A 15,627-nucleotide genomic window follows, 5' to 3' on the forward strand; every position below is an offset into this window, starting at 1 on the left:
TCCCTTAGATTTTCTGAACCTGAAGGAGGAAGGAGGAGCCTCCCTCTTATAGAAGAGGAAAGCCAAAGCTTCTTGGAGAAGCTAAGGTTGAATGCCATCCCTCCATACACGTGTATGGAGGATGGCTCAAATGCTCTCCAGCTGTGCCAGCTGTCCCAAAATATCTCCAAAAATGTGCCAAAAAGCAGCCGACCACTTAAAGTGGTCAGCCTGCTAGTAAAAGTGGTCAGCCAACCACTTTAGGTGGTCAACCAGAGCAGAAACTGGTTGGCCATAGGGGGGAGAGGTCAACACACTAAATGCAAGGTGGTGGTGTGGTGGTCGACCAGAAAAGATGGTCCAAAGACCAAGAAAGCCAGTTATCTGACAAGAAAACTAGCTGGAAAAAGGAAAAATGGTCGGCCAGGAGAAATACTAGTCTCCCATCCTTGTACCACCTTCCAAAAAAGGAAAGCAAGGTTTGTACCAAAAACAAACCAAAGCGGATGCAAGATGAGAAATCAGGAGGCGAAACATGCGGCCAAAAGCCCCGAAAACTAGCCGGCGAGCATCAAAAGTGGTATGCAACCACAAAAGTGGTCTCCCGGACCACAGTGTTCCTCTAGGTAGAGGCAACAAGGTGTGGTTCAAAAATCACGCCAAACGGAGAATGTGAAGCGGTCCCGAGACAAAGCGCGCGGCCAAAGGCTCCAAAAATCGGAAACTAGTCTCCAAACGGGAAAAGTGGCCTATGACCACGAAAAATAGTCTACGACCACAGAGAGATGGTCTACAAGACCACTCCCTCCCTCTGGGAAGGGAAAACAAGACTTGGTCCACAAATTGAGTCAAAGCACAAAGAGTTCAGAGGCCCGGAGGCAAGGCTCTTAGCCAAAACTCCGAAACCTCTAAACGAGCACAACATGCACCATCACCGAGCGCTCAATCGATGACGTCTGAGTCTTAAGGTCGGTCAAAAATGGGGTGTCTACAGCTAGGTAATTGAGAGTATACCTGTGTAATTCATTTATATCTTCTTAGCGGATTGTTTTGTGGCTGTTGCCCGTGGTTTTTTATCACAATTGGAGGTGCTCCAATTGTGGTTTTTCCACGTTAAAATCGTTGTGTCGATTTGTCTTGATTGTTTGATTGGGATTGTTTTATTACTTAAAATTGATACATAATCACAAATCAATAACAAAATCCAAGAAGTCAATTTGTACCCGATGCTATAACCCATTTTCCAGTTCACCTGTTGTGTTTTGGAGCACCCGCCATCAAGCAAAACACATTCATTGATAGAAAAACACTCATTGAAATTAACCTTCACCCCAATCCACTATATCAAGATCCAACAAGAAATTTACTAGAAAAAACATCATCAAATGTACAAAATGCAGAGCACAAATAAAAATTACAATCCTTTTATGGCCTACAAATCACAAATGCAAACATCTAGAAGCATTCCATTTCTATGTCCAGCTAATGACACCAAATGCCCTTGTGTAGAAATTTTGGTGTTAGGTATTAATAATTACATAATGTACATCGAATCTAATTCTATACAAAATTACATTAGAACACTTTTTTCAAAGATTCACCTCCAAAAAGCTTCAAAAATGGGTGTTGAGGTTGTACTCCTACTAGTTATTAAAAAATTGGCGATTTCAATTAGCATTAAGAATATATATACCCTTAATTAAGAAGATAAGAGGCAGCGGACACATCTGGGGATTCCGCAACACAAGCAGCTTCAATAACTCTTAGTGCTATTGTGGCTTTCTAAGTTACCAAGTCCGCATTCTTCATAAGAAGCTGTGCTTTTTGTCGCTTCATGACAACTAAACCCTCAACTCTACTTGATGCAGCTTTAGCATCTTGGACTTTATGCAAAACATTTTTTTCTTTCAAATCATCTTGTTCTGCAGCCATGGATGTACATTTAATGAAAAAAGATTCACTTGTAATGCACAAAAGAACCAAAACTACAAAACAAATGCTTAGCTGACTTGATACAAATCTATAATCCACCAACAAAATATTGCTCTAAAGCAAATTTTGACAAGACATTTCAAGAGACCTATTGATTATTTTACACAAATCACACTTATCAAAGATTGTGCTCGCATTTATAGATGCAAATACAATGTATTTTTTTATTTTTTTTTTCTAATTTTTGCATTCAAGTGACGCTGAGTCAATAGAATATGAGAATGCCACCTAAGGGTTAATTCATTTTTATCACCTAAGCTATCACCCCTTTTTTTTTCTTTTTTTCTTTTTTTGGTTTCATCCCTAAACTATCAATTTCATAAATTTGTCCCTAAAGTCACTGATTTCAGTTCATGTGTTTTATTTAGAGATGATTGTACAAATCCATTACTACTAAAGCTTGATTTGATAGGAAAAACATACAACTTAAAACATACAACTAAGCACTCATTTTTCTTGCTATTTTGAACAAATTACACCAACTTGATGGGTGTTTTAGTTGTATAGTTGAATAGTTCAAATTTTGAAATGACCTTTTGACCATCAAATTAGGCTTTAACGTTACTGATTTGTATAATTGTCTCCAATTGGACTACATGAAATTATAAATAAATGAATAAAAAAACTTTAAACACAAAGAAAAGAAGATGAAATTGATAGTTTAGTGATAAAATAGAATAAAGGATGATAGTTAATGGGATAAAAGTGAAATTAAACCCATAGATTAAAATAAATATATGAAACTAAAGCACCATCCAAATATGGCAATAACCTACAAAGCAATAAATATATCATATATGATGTATATATAGACAAAGTCACAAATACAAATTTACAAGCCTAAAAATTCTAAAGTTTAAATATAGTTAATAATGAAGCTACACCACAAATTCATTTTTACAGTTGTATAAGAAACAAAGCCATACACAAATTTCACTATATCATATTAAGAACAACTAAAAAATCACAAGGTGATTGATTCACAGAGCTACAAAAACACAGACCTTGCAAAAATGTTTGCTGCTTGCCTCTCCCATAGTGGCTTAACTGCCGTTTAAATGACCTTTTCTTAATAGGCTTTGGGTGCAGTTGAGCGTTCCTTGGCTAATAACAGCAAATGTCATTTATTCAAATTACCCACTCAATGGGACAGCAAGAAACACCACTACAAACTCAATTGTATAAGAGCACACAAAGAACAAATACAAGATTACCCAAAAAAAATAAATAAATACGAAAAAATAAAAAGACATGAGAAGGATCATGAGGAGCAAACAACAGACCGAGTCTGCGGGATGCTTCCTCATAACACAAATGAATTTCGACAGTCACCGACCATCCCACATACATCATACAACACATTTACACTCTCAAGTCTCCATAGGGGTGTTTGGTGTAGATTAAATAAGTTACTTATAGCTTCTTTTAGTTTGGGAGTTTGTGCCAAACTATTTGGTATAAGTTTTGTTCACAACTTATTAGGCAGAAATAACTTAAATAAGCTTAAAAAAAATAAAAATAAAACATGATTATCTGGAAGCTGGGGGGAGTACTTTTGGCTTGTGCTTTCTAATTATCAACTTTTAGCTTACAAAAGCAACACCAAATAGGCCCCATAGCCTATGTACAAAAAGGCGCTACCTATGATGGCTTTGTTATAAACTTTTGCAAAGCTAGTTCACATTTCCAAAGTTATAATTAATTGGCAGGATTAACACAACCAAAAAACAAAAGAAAACAAAATCTAGGATGCTGACATTCTTCTCTTACACAGTTTAAACAATGTATTTTTTGAAGGTATGTGTACATATGTTAATGCTCCATTCCCATCCCTTACTTTACCAGTACGACACTCTTCATTAGATTGACAGGTTTACTGTTTATGTGCGCCACAGGATTCCAGCAGTTCTTAGCAACCTTCTACCTAATTGGCAAAGTTTTTTTTTTTTTTTTTTACATGAAAACAAATGTAGAACAATAAAAATAAATAAAAGTAAAGCTAGGGATCTTTCAAACCAGAAGGCATATTTTCTCTATTTTTCCAACGTTTGGATTAAGAGGGAAAAAAAAAACGGCAGGTTCAATCGCCGCATGCAACTTAACACAGATTATCCAACCAAATTTCCCTTCATGCAAAGCTTATATAGCTGACCACATCAAATGGTAATAATTTTCGACAAGAATAATGCAAATCTCACACCTATTGGTATATTGAACAACAAAAGGTGAAATTCAGTACAACCAAATCTTAAAGAACAACATTTTTGTCCTTGCCCAATTATTTATAGAAAATAAAAATAAAACACTTTGTCAACGGAATAGGGAACTAGTTGACTTAAAAACAACCAAACCTGCCAAATTCTAAACACAAACACACATAGCACAACTCACTCAAACTTGTAACTCAGCGTCAAAATTGTCATTTAGCACACCTTTCAATAATTTGACTAAGAATAAGTAATCTAAAAGCTTGACCAGATTCGAATAAAAAGAGAACAAATTAAATAAAGAAAACACTTTGATAATAAAAAATAACATATTTTTTTATTAAAAAAAATGTGAAGGGGAATTGGGATAAAGTCAATTTATATGGTTAAGGAATAAATGGCAATATTGGACAGAACATTGTAGAACACAAAAATATAAGGGAGAAGATTTAAAATTATTTCTTTGAAGATGAAATTAGTATCTTACAAGCAGTAATAATGTAAAGCGCTCATAGTGGAGGTGAATATACAAATAAGACACTAATTTGTACACATCTTGAGACTTATCCAAAAAAAATAAAAATAAATAGTATACATCATGAGAGTAATATGAGCTTCCAATATGAAAACTATACAAGAAAACTGCAGATAAGTAACTCCAGTACAAAATGACATTTCCATAGCAATGCACTATTACCCGGAAAACCCTAACCAGTGCTTAACGTTTCTACTTCCGTTTTTCCATCCAATAAATATACATAGCTTTAACAACTTCCTCTCTCTCTCTCTCTGGATGCGAATAGAGATTAAATGATGCTTTCTCAACAAAGTAATCAGCTAAATAGATAGCTCTCTCAAAAACATCAATTATTAACTCAGAGCTCTTCTCAGAAACATGCCTCCAATGCTCCATTGTTGCAGAAGACTCATTATTGAACTTTCTAAGCCACTCCTCATCTTCATTGTCCATGTCATAATTTACTGTCTTATTTGCCAATGTTTTCAACAACTCATCATCTTTCACACTAATGTATGAATTTGGTCTGATAAAGGGAACACTATTGCTGTCAGCATAACCTGATACTTCATTTACCCTAGGAACATATATGACATTAGCAGGTAGGGGCTCCACATTGCGATCATAACAAAAACTATGAAGTTTGAAAAACCTACGTGATTTGTGATTCAAAACAGATTTAATTGCAACAATCCCAAACAATCAAAACTAACAATCTAAATCATCTAACATGTACTTTCACAATTAATAAATCGACACAAATGATTTTTTACATAAAAAAAACCATAGTTGGAGAACCTCCAATTGTGATTAAAAAACTACAGGCGAACGCCACTAATCAATCTACTATGAAGAATGAAAATACACAAGATTACCAAACAATTTTTTTTTTTTTTTTTTATCAGCAAAGAAAAAGGAACTTTATTGATGAAATAGAAGACAATTACATCAATAAAAGAAAAGAGAAGGATGAGTGCAAAAAGCATTACAGCGAACCAAACAATCCCAACTAGGTTGGCACCGATAAGGCTGCCCAATCATATGCTAGCACACCATCAAGAGTTGGTGAGTAACCAACCACAAACACCGAAGCCAACCTCACCCAAGCAGAAGATAGCCAAAACTAACAAACTAACAAACATATAGAAGCCAACATCAGTAGAGCACCATACATTAGCATCATACAACATCAGAGCTGCACCCCACATCAACCTTCATCATTCTCCCCTGCTAGTCCACCAACAGATCAACAGCAATTCAATCAGAAGGCCACACAGTAGCATAGAAGGCCACGCAGCATGAGCACCTCAAAAGCCACACAACATCATCACACAGCCAACAAAAGACAGCCTGAGCACCACAGCAACCAGCAGCAGACATACAAATCAACAACTAATTCAAACCTTAGCCAAAACAATCACCAGCAGTGTAACAGAAATGAGACCAGAGCAGACACCAGCAGAAATGAGACCAAACAACAACCAATCAGACATCAACAGAACTGAGACCAGAGCAGACACCAGCACTTCCTCACACAGCCAACAAAATATAGCATGAGCACCTGAGCAAACCTCTAAACCCTTAGAATACCAGAATTAATGAGAGAACAAAGCAATCAGCCAACTAGACCTGCAGACCATTCAGCCATACAGCCATTCCTCTAGAGTAAACCATTCATCTAGCACCTAATCACTACACAACCAACACAACAACAAAAGCACAGATCAGCAGCAAGCTCCACACTAGAGACCATCACAGCAGACAGAAGCAAAATTTAGTAGACCAACAGATCCCATCCTCAGAAGCAGAGTTAGCACAAAATTATCAAAATCAGCGCAGTTAGATAGGAAAACAAAGAACCACCAATCTGAGGTAAGACAAAGACCCAGATCTCCTCATAAACCTCAGCAACCTGATGCTAATGCGCGCACTACCACCAAACCTGAGACAAATTTGACCCATAACTTGACATATTAGACCAACAAGACAGGGCACCCCTTTCAGCCAGCAAAACTTGCAGCCAGGAGAATTTGACCCACAGCTTCCTATTTATCCACCACCAGACAGCAATACCACAAAACAGTAGCATACCAGGCAGCAGACTCAAAAATAGGAGAACATACCTAACATTAGACTCAGCCACCTCCATTTCTAATGCAATGCCTCACTTGCTGTAGTTTAAATACCAAATCATTTAAAGAGAACTCCACTTGAATTGGCAATGCTCTGAGCCACGTAGCTAATCTAACCTTCACTAGATCACACAAATCTGCCAAATTTGGTTGAGAACCAGAGAATACACAAGCATTTCTATGCAGCCAAGTGGACCAGAGAGTAGCCAAAGGGAGAACCATCCAGATTTTCTTCTCCAGCTTCTTCATTCTGCAACCAGACCACCATTGCAACAGACCAGTCATAGAGCCTGGTAAGACCCATTGCAAGCCCCACCAACTAACTATATTAGACCACAACAACCAAACAAAAGGACAGAAAAGAAATAGATGATCCAATGATTCAACCTCATCATAGCAGAAAACACAAGCAAGATTAGCACTCTCAGTTAAGATTCCAATTCTATGGAGAAAGCTGGAAGTTTTAACCTTACCAAGCCAAGCCAACCACCAGAAAAATTTCACTCTGGGAGGTGCAAAATTGTTCCAAATTAAATCAGCCACTGGCACTACAGACCCCATAAGTGATTCACACCATTTATATGTCGATGCAACAGTAAACAGTCCAGATGGGTCAACTCTCCATTTTAGTTCATCAGATCTATTAGGACATATTGGTGGTGCATTATTAAGCAAATTGAATAATCTTCTAGCTTCCTTCTCCTCCCATACCAGCAAAGATCTTCTAAAGCTAAGATTGCATCCATCATCATCTGCCCTTCTCGTGAAGAACTCACTAACCACACCATTTTTGTCATTAGATAAAGAAAAAAGCCTTAGGAATTCGTGCATTAAATGAACATTACCAACCCACTTGTCCCTCCGGAATTGAATTCTACTCCCATCCCCCAAAACAATCTGTGAATTATTAATATAAAAATTATGCAGCTCTGCAACGGATGTTACAGCATTGATTATACCAGACCAGATCTTAGATCCTCTGCCCATTAATTCTGGTAACCATCTTCCATCCCTTGCTGCATACTTTGTACATATCACAGCCTTCCAAAGAAAGTGATTCTCAGCTCCAAACCTCCACCACCATTTTAGCAAAAGACATTGATTCATCGTTATAATCCTCCGCAAACCTAAACCACCTAATTTCTTACTCCTAGCAAGCACCTCCCACCGGACCATATGGACTTTTTGTCTGAGGTCTGATCCGCCCCAAAGGAAAGCTGATTGCATTCGCTCAATCTCTTTAGCCACTCCAACAGGTATTCAAAACAATGATAAATAGTAGATAGGCAGATTAGTCAACACATATTTGATTAAAGTTAGTCTCCCAACGAAAGAAAGTAACCTTCTCTTCCATGAAGCCAGTTTCTGCTTGAACTTGTCAAGAACAGGCTGCCAAGTACTTCTCCTGCTTGGATTAGCTCCCAATGGAAGTCCCAAATAACTTAAAGGCAGCTTTTGGTGCTTACAATTTAAAGAAGAGGCAAACTCATGCAACAGACCATCATCCACCCCAATACCACAAATGACGCTCTTGTGATAATTAATTTTCAGACCTGATGAGATCTCAAAACATCTTAGAATTCTTTTGATATTACTCACCTCCATCCTATCTGCTTCACAGAATAAAATCGTATCATTCGCAAATTGTAAATGTGTTATTCTCAATCCATTAGTACCCACCTCTGCTCCTTTAACTAGGCCCAACTCCTTAGCCCTGCTCAGCAGAATGTTGAGTCCCTCAGCCACAATGTTGAATAGAAATGGTGACAACGGGTTACCTTGATGAAGACCCCTTTGAGGACAAAACTCAGATGTTGGTGACCCATTTACCAAAACAAAGATCTTAGCAGTTGATACACATGCTTTCATCCAACTTACCCATCTAGTTCCAAAGCCAAACTTTAATAACATGTCAAATAAAAACTCCCAATTAATGGAATCGTAGGCCTTTTCAAAATCCAATTTAAGCACCAAGCCTTTTCTATTAGATCTCCTCCACCCATCAACTATCTCATTCGCTATCAAAATACCATCTAATATATTTCTTCCCCCCAAAAAGGCTGACTGAACCTCACTAATAATCATAGGCATCACTTTCTTCATTCTATTAGCTAGCACCTTTGCTAAAATCTTATACAAGGAGCCAATCAAACTAATAGGCCTATATTCAGTTAAGCAAGAAGGGCTGTGATTTTTTGGGATTAAAGCTATAAAAGAGCTATTAATCCCACCAACAAGACGAGCATTCTGATGGAATTCCCTTATAAACTGTAGCACATCCACTCTCACAATTTTCCAACATTTCTTAAAGAATGACATGTTGAAACCATCAGGACCAAGGGCCTTATTACCATCACAGCACCTAATAACAGTCCTAACTTCCTCCTCTGTAAACTCTGCCTCCAACTGATCCACCACTTGAGCTCCACCAATACTCTTGAAAGGGCCAGAAAATTTGGGTCTAACTTTCCAAGATTCAGAGAATTGCCTCATGAAATGGGCCTTAACTGCTGCCTTAAGTTCCAAAGGCTCCTCAATCATAGAGCCATTTACGACAATTGAACTTAGAGTGTTTTTACTATTTCTGTTGCAAGCCATAATGTGAAAGTATCTAGTGTTTTTATCCCCTTTAGATGCCCAGTTCAATCAAGATTTTTGTAGCCAAATCCACTCCAACATTTTGCTTAACTTCCAACCTACTCCCAACACTTCCTTTCTTCTAATCAATTCTGCCCCAAGCAATGGTCTCTCCTCAGCTAGCAAGTCAAAGGCATGGGCCTCTTTTTCAACCCTCTTAAGCTTCGATTCAACCTTACCAAACACCACTTCATTCCATTGTTTTAGTGTGTAGACACCCCATTTTTGACCGCCCTTAAGACTTGGGCGCTACTAATGGTTTGCTCAGTGATGAAAGATGTGCAGGGCAAAGGTTCAATCTCTTCGACAAGGAGAGAGCCAAATCCCAACTTCACACCCCTTTTGGACCAAAACTATTTTGAATGGTTTTTAGACCTTAAAACCCTCTCTTTCAAAACATTTTTGAAATAAAGTTTTTGTGATGTTCCGAGGCTCACATTTTGGCAAACGTTGCGCTTTTCGGTAAACCGAGCAAGGACAAAGTGGAAATGAATGAAAGAGAGATGAAATCTTTGAAAAGTCTTTCAAAACACCTTGCTTAGGGGTTTGAAATTGAAGAAAATAGGAGAAGAGGGGAGAAATCAAGTTGGAGAAGAAGTTCGGCAAGGATCCGGGTAGGAGAGAGAGTCGAACAGCCTCGCTGAATCGGGCTTATTCATTTGCATACTTGGATTTTAGCTATAAGGCCACCACCATTGGAAATCTCACTTCTGGGGCTTCATTTTGCACTCAAGAATCTCCTAAAGCCAAGTCTGGGTGGGGGAGATATGGTTGGCTGAAGTAGGAGATCAATCCGGTTGGATCGAATCTGTGCGACTTCACCAAAACGGGCATAACTTTTTGCACAGGAGGAATTTTAATGCAAGGTTTGTGCCATTGGAAAGCTAACTTCTGGGGCTTCAATCTGGATATGCACGACCACTTTTTGGCCTTGGCAGCCATGTACCAGCCACTAATTTAGCCGGCCGGCCAGAAAAATAGCAAGCCGACCATTTATTTGGCCGATTGTCTCCTTTTCTAGCCGGTACCTCCTTTTTGCCTTTTTCAGGCATGGTGCAAGCTAGCTGTACCAACTGGAGTGCATGGACCCTCCCCCTCATACACGTGTGTGGCTGTTTTGAACCTTTGCACCCTTTTACTCAAGCTTCTCATGGAAGCTTCACCTCTTTTGGTCTAGCTTCTTGAGGAAGCTTGACCCTTTGTCTTAGCTTCCTCAAGAAGCTTGGACCTTTGGGTTAGCTTCCCTTGGAAGCTTGACCCCCTTGACCCTTTTATATTAGCTTCTCTAAGAAGCTTAGCACCATTGCCTTGTCTATATAAGGAGACCTCTCTTCTCTATTTGAGAGGTTGAGCAAAACCAGACCTAATTACATATATCTCTGATATATATCACCCCCTCTCTCTATATCTCCCTCTCTCTCTTGATTTGTGTGTGTTTGAGGGCCTAAAAGTGTAGTTTGTTCTTAGTTTTGCACTAGAACACATAGTATTACATCATACTTCGACTTTGGAGGTGTTGAGGGTTTGTTCTTCAAGTTTTGAGCTAGTTTTGATCAGAAAAAGGTGGTTGCACCTGCTGTTCTTGAAGTGTTCTTCAAGGGTAACACTTTTGCTTTATTATCCCTAATCTTGCACTAGTCTTTAACCTATGTTGCATACTGATTTGAGCTTTGTCATAAACTGAAAAAAAAAATTATTTTCATGCTTAACATGTTTGTTTAAGGTCATTTTGGTGTTGGGGGTCGTCCACCCCCTCTTAGGCCTTGTTTGGCCTCATTTTGAGCCTTATCGGTTGAGCTTTGGAACTTTCATATATTGGCCTTCTCACCGCTGAAATCTAGAGGGTTTTCAGTGGTGATGAAGTGGTTTTGAGGTCTTGTATAGGGGAGGGACACCCCTCTCCCTTTATTGTCTCATTTGCTTGTGTTTTGGCTCATAAGGGTAGCATGTATGCCTAGCTTTGTTTGGCTTCATTTCAGAGGTTATTTGGTGTTTATTTAGTATGTTTTACCTCTGTCCCATGTTGGTTTGTTGACCCCTTGCATGCATAATACACTTGCCTTGTATTCCTCCATTTTTCCTAGAAATACATCTTGCCTTTGGACCATCATGCTTGCATGCTTTGGCTTAGCTTTGTGAAGTTTTTGGTGATGTTTTAACATGCTTAAGGTTTATCTTGAGTCTTTGGAGCCATGCTTGCCATGCTTTATATAGCCACTTTGTATTCTAGCTTGTTGGCTTCGGGTGTGTGAGTCGTTAGCATGCCTCATTTGGTCTATTTCAGTGCTTTGGAATCATTTGTCATGCCATTTCAGTTCATGTTTTATGCCTACATGCTTGCATTTGTTACCCTTTTAATGCCTTGAAGAGTTGTGGTCTTATGCTCCATGTTTGGGCTTTGGTGTATGTCTCTTTGTTTAAGTCATTTGAGATGCCATTTATGTGGGTTTTGGGGCTTATTCTAACATACCATAGCTCTGATTTTTGTTGGTCTAATGCCCATGTTTGTCTCTTTTATGGAGGCTTAGAGTTGCCTCTTTCATGCCTTAGGTGATGGGCCTTGGGGCATACATGCTTGCATATGTGATTTGTGCTCTTGTTGCATCATTTTGGCCACTGTTATGGACAAGGCTGAGGTCTATCCACCTATAGTGTAAGACCATGGTCATGCATTTGCATTTTGTTGTATGCTCATTACATTGCATGGTTGTTGCATCCTTGTAGTTAGTGCATTGTTGCATGCCTATCACTTTGCATAATTGCCTATCTAGGTTGCATTGTAGTGTTGCATACTTGTCATATTGCCATGGTGTTTGCATGATATGTTACATTGCTTATGTTGCATTGCATTAATTACATGTTTTCGCATTGCATTTTGCGTACATGCATTGCATTATGTTTGGTTTGGGGTGTCAAACCAAACATGAGGAATGAGGTGTGTTTATACTTAAAGTGACGAAACATGTCTCACTCCTCGGTCGCCGACACCCTTGATCTCAACATGATAGGGCGTGAGGCATCCATTTGCTTTGTTGCATGCATTTACATTGATTTGCAAACTTGGTGCCTTTGGCCATCATACATCGAAATATGTGATTGGTGACCCGAGAACCGAGACCCACACTCCCTTGAGTCCACAACATGATAGGGAGAGTGGACATGCACATATTGTCTTGAAAATTCCATACCATGCCTTGTCTGTCCTCTGTTGCTGTCAAACCAGTATTCTACAGGCATAAATGGCCAGCCGACCACTTGAAGTGCCGACCGACCATCAGTGTCCAGCCGGTGGCCCAGTCTTTGGCCGATAAGAACATTCTCATGGCCGGTAATACTCTATCATGGCCGGTGACCTCCCACAGCACTCAGGGAGCATTTTAGAATCAATCTTGGGATTTGTGCAAGTCTCAGAGTAGCAAAGCAGTGTAAACAGAGGCAGCTTGGGCATGGTGGTGGGTTTCCGAGCGAAGCCAATCCGAGCATGCGTGCATCCTCTTCCCGGGGCCTTTTACTACTTTCCACAGCTTAGTTAATTTATTTAATTAGTTAAGAGTTATGTAATAATTAATTAGCTTGTTAGTTGATTAAATTGTATTATTCTTTCGGTCCCTCCAAGCGAGGGCGAATTTGTAATAAGTGTGGGTGCGTGTGTGCATGTCTTCTAACCCCCACTTCTTTCTCCCTTTTACTTACCTGCTTTTGATGGTTAGTATTAGGGCATATTTCAATTAGCTTACCTTATGCTATGCATGCGTGCATTTATCCATCTGTATTGCATGCACCGGGCTCGGCGCATCATACTAATTGCATAGTATTTCAAATCTAACTTGAATACATGTTATCTGTTGCATCTCACATGCAATCCTTAGAGTAGCCGAGCCTATTCTAGCTGCATTTTGTCTGCGATGCATTAGCCATCGTAACATGAACTAGGATCATGCATATGATTACTAACTAGTTTCTGTTTTGGCTCGGAGTACTAGGTGAGCATTTATGTTTTAGCATCTCACATGAGTGTGAATGTTAACATGACCGCATGCTTACCATGTGGCTAATTGCTTATGCGATATAACTGCCTGAATGCCTGTGGGTGAAGGTTGGATTATTGGAATTGGAACAATTCCTTGAAATCCGTGTTTTAGCCTACTTGCGAGTAGCAAATCTCAAACTATTTTCCAAGCAAACGGATATGCAGTACTTTGTTCCAAATTAGGCGATCTAGTCTATACTTGTGTGTTGTGCGCATCACATAGTAAATTCTAGCTAATTAACCAGAATAAGAGCACATAACATTTTCAAAACTAGATATCATGAATAGTAGAGGCCGATCTTCGGATCGGGCGAGAGGGGGTGCTCATAGCTGACCTTCTCCAATCATACCCGAGTTCCCGAGCCGAGGCAACTTTAGTGATGACGGACACATGGCCTTAGGCAAACGAGTCAGGGTTTCCTAAATTCCCCCAAAAATAAAATATTTAGGTGGCAACTCTGTATCTAGCAAAGCAGTCCATGTTTGGCATTTCTTTACAAAAATCTGTTTTCCAAAACGATTTGCCGGATTTGGACTCTTTGGTTCAAATTTAGAACCGTGACAATTTGAGTCCTGAACTGTAGTGAGCCCAAATGAACAGAACGGGATTCCCTCCCGGGACGTTCGGGAACGTCTACATAGTGCTTGTTTCAGTGCTTTAAACTTCATAAGACATTTATACCCTGCCCACCCTTCCACTGCAAATTGTGACCAACTTTGCTGGACAAAGGCTAGGAAGGTGGGGTGTAATAGCCAGGCATTGAGAAACCTAAAAGGTTTAGGACCCCAGTCCCTATCATCCTCCATTAAAATGATAGGGCAATGATCAGACAACATTCTAGGAAGACCCCATAATTTGAAGGTAAAGTTTTGCACCCACTCATAAGAAAGTAAGAATCTATCAATTCTACTCCATCTTTCTCTTTCTTGCGAATTGCACCAAGTAAACTTTCTCCCCAGCATAGGCATGTCTATCAACTGAAGTTGTTCAATCATATTAAAATCCCTCATCCCGCGATCCCTTCTCGAACACCCAATTCTTTCAGAAATATTCCTAATTTCATTAAAGTCACCCCCCATACACCATGGCACCTTGAAACTGGATTTTAACCTGACTAAAGAATCCCAAAGTTCTTTTCTTTTAACCACATCATTAGGGCCATAAATATTAATGATAACACAATCAAAACTAAAAAAAATTGTACCTGATAGCAGGATAAAGTTTTGATTACTACAACAAGCCTTTAATTGGAATACCTCTGGATTCCAAATGCATAACAGCCCACCAGATCTACCAATAGCATCTACTACCATAAAATCAAATTTATCTCCAAGCCACATAGTCCTAACCACTTCAGAACCAACTGCTGCCTTCTTGGTTTCTTGGAGTAGAGCAATATCTACTTTTCTTTTTGCAAGACTTTTCTTTATTTTTCTCCTTTTTTCAGGTCTTCCAATTCCCCTCACATTCCATGACTGTATCTTCATTAACACGATAATTAACTCTTGAGCAGCTGAGATTAATAAACTAGTCAACATCCCCTTCCCTTTGCTGAACTCTTTGCTTATCTTGGGCTTCAAGATCTTCTAATTTGCTAAGCACCACCTCTTCTTTTCCTTCACAGTCTAGACCAAGAGCCTTACCAATTTGAAGTGAAGCTTCCGCCTCCGACATCACTAGCTGTCCTCGACTGGTTTCATTTGCCATTGATAGTGAAATTGTAGCTACAGCCAACCTGAAGATTGCTCCCTTTCTCAAGTTCAATGAAGATTCCCCCAATTTCTTGATAACACCGATCTTCCCCTTCATCTGTTTCTTCCGCGCTTCTTGTCTTTTAACTATTTTACCTTTCTCCTTCAATAACTCCTTCCTTGTTGGACGAAGGTTTGGTGATTGAATATGGCCTGAAAATTCAATATGAGGTTGAGAAGTGCTACACCCAATCTGAGATAGCCCAACATCTCTTTGTGTCGGTCCACCATGCCCACCAGTTGGTTAGGCCCTATTATGGTCCACTTGTATTTGAATTCCGTCCCTATTGCCTTCTGAGCCACTCAAACTTCTGACAAAACCAGGAGTGTAGACTATACCAGCTACCCCACGCCTTACAGCATCATCACCATACTTGGAAC

The 15,627-nt window shown here is 39.3% G+C and overlaps 1 protein-coding gene across 1 annotated transcript; it reads right to left on the reverse strand.

Annotated features, from left to right (window-relative positions):
- Positions 1–4,905: 4,905 nt before the first annotated feature.
- On the reverse strand, positions 4,906–14,982 carry LOC145798002 (uncharacterized). The gene is made up of 6 exons (XM_082885444.1): positions 14,177–14,982; positions 8,170–9,411; positions 6,882–7,899; positions 6,099–6,275; positions 5,897–5,922; positions 4,906–5,347 (listed from the first exon to the last, which is right to left on the reverse strand). The coding sequence occupies exons 1-6, from the start codon at positions 14,980–14,982 to the stop codon at positions 4,906–4,908; spliced, it is 3,711 nt and encodes a 1,236-aa protein (XP_082741570.1).
- Between the last annotated feature and the right edge of the window lie 645 nt (positions 14,983–15,627).

This window comes from Camellia sinensis, chromosome 8, assembly GCF_055761805.1.
Source record: "Camellia sinensis isolate YWXY chromosome 8, ASM5576180v1, whole genome shotgun sequence".
Taxonomy (NCBI): domain Eukaryota; kingdom Viridiplantae; phylum Streptophyta; class Magnoliopsida; order Ericales; family Theaceae; genus Camellia; species Camellia sinensis.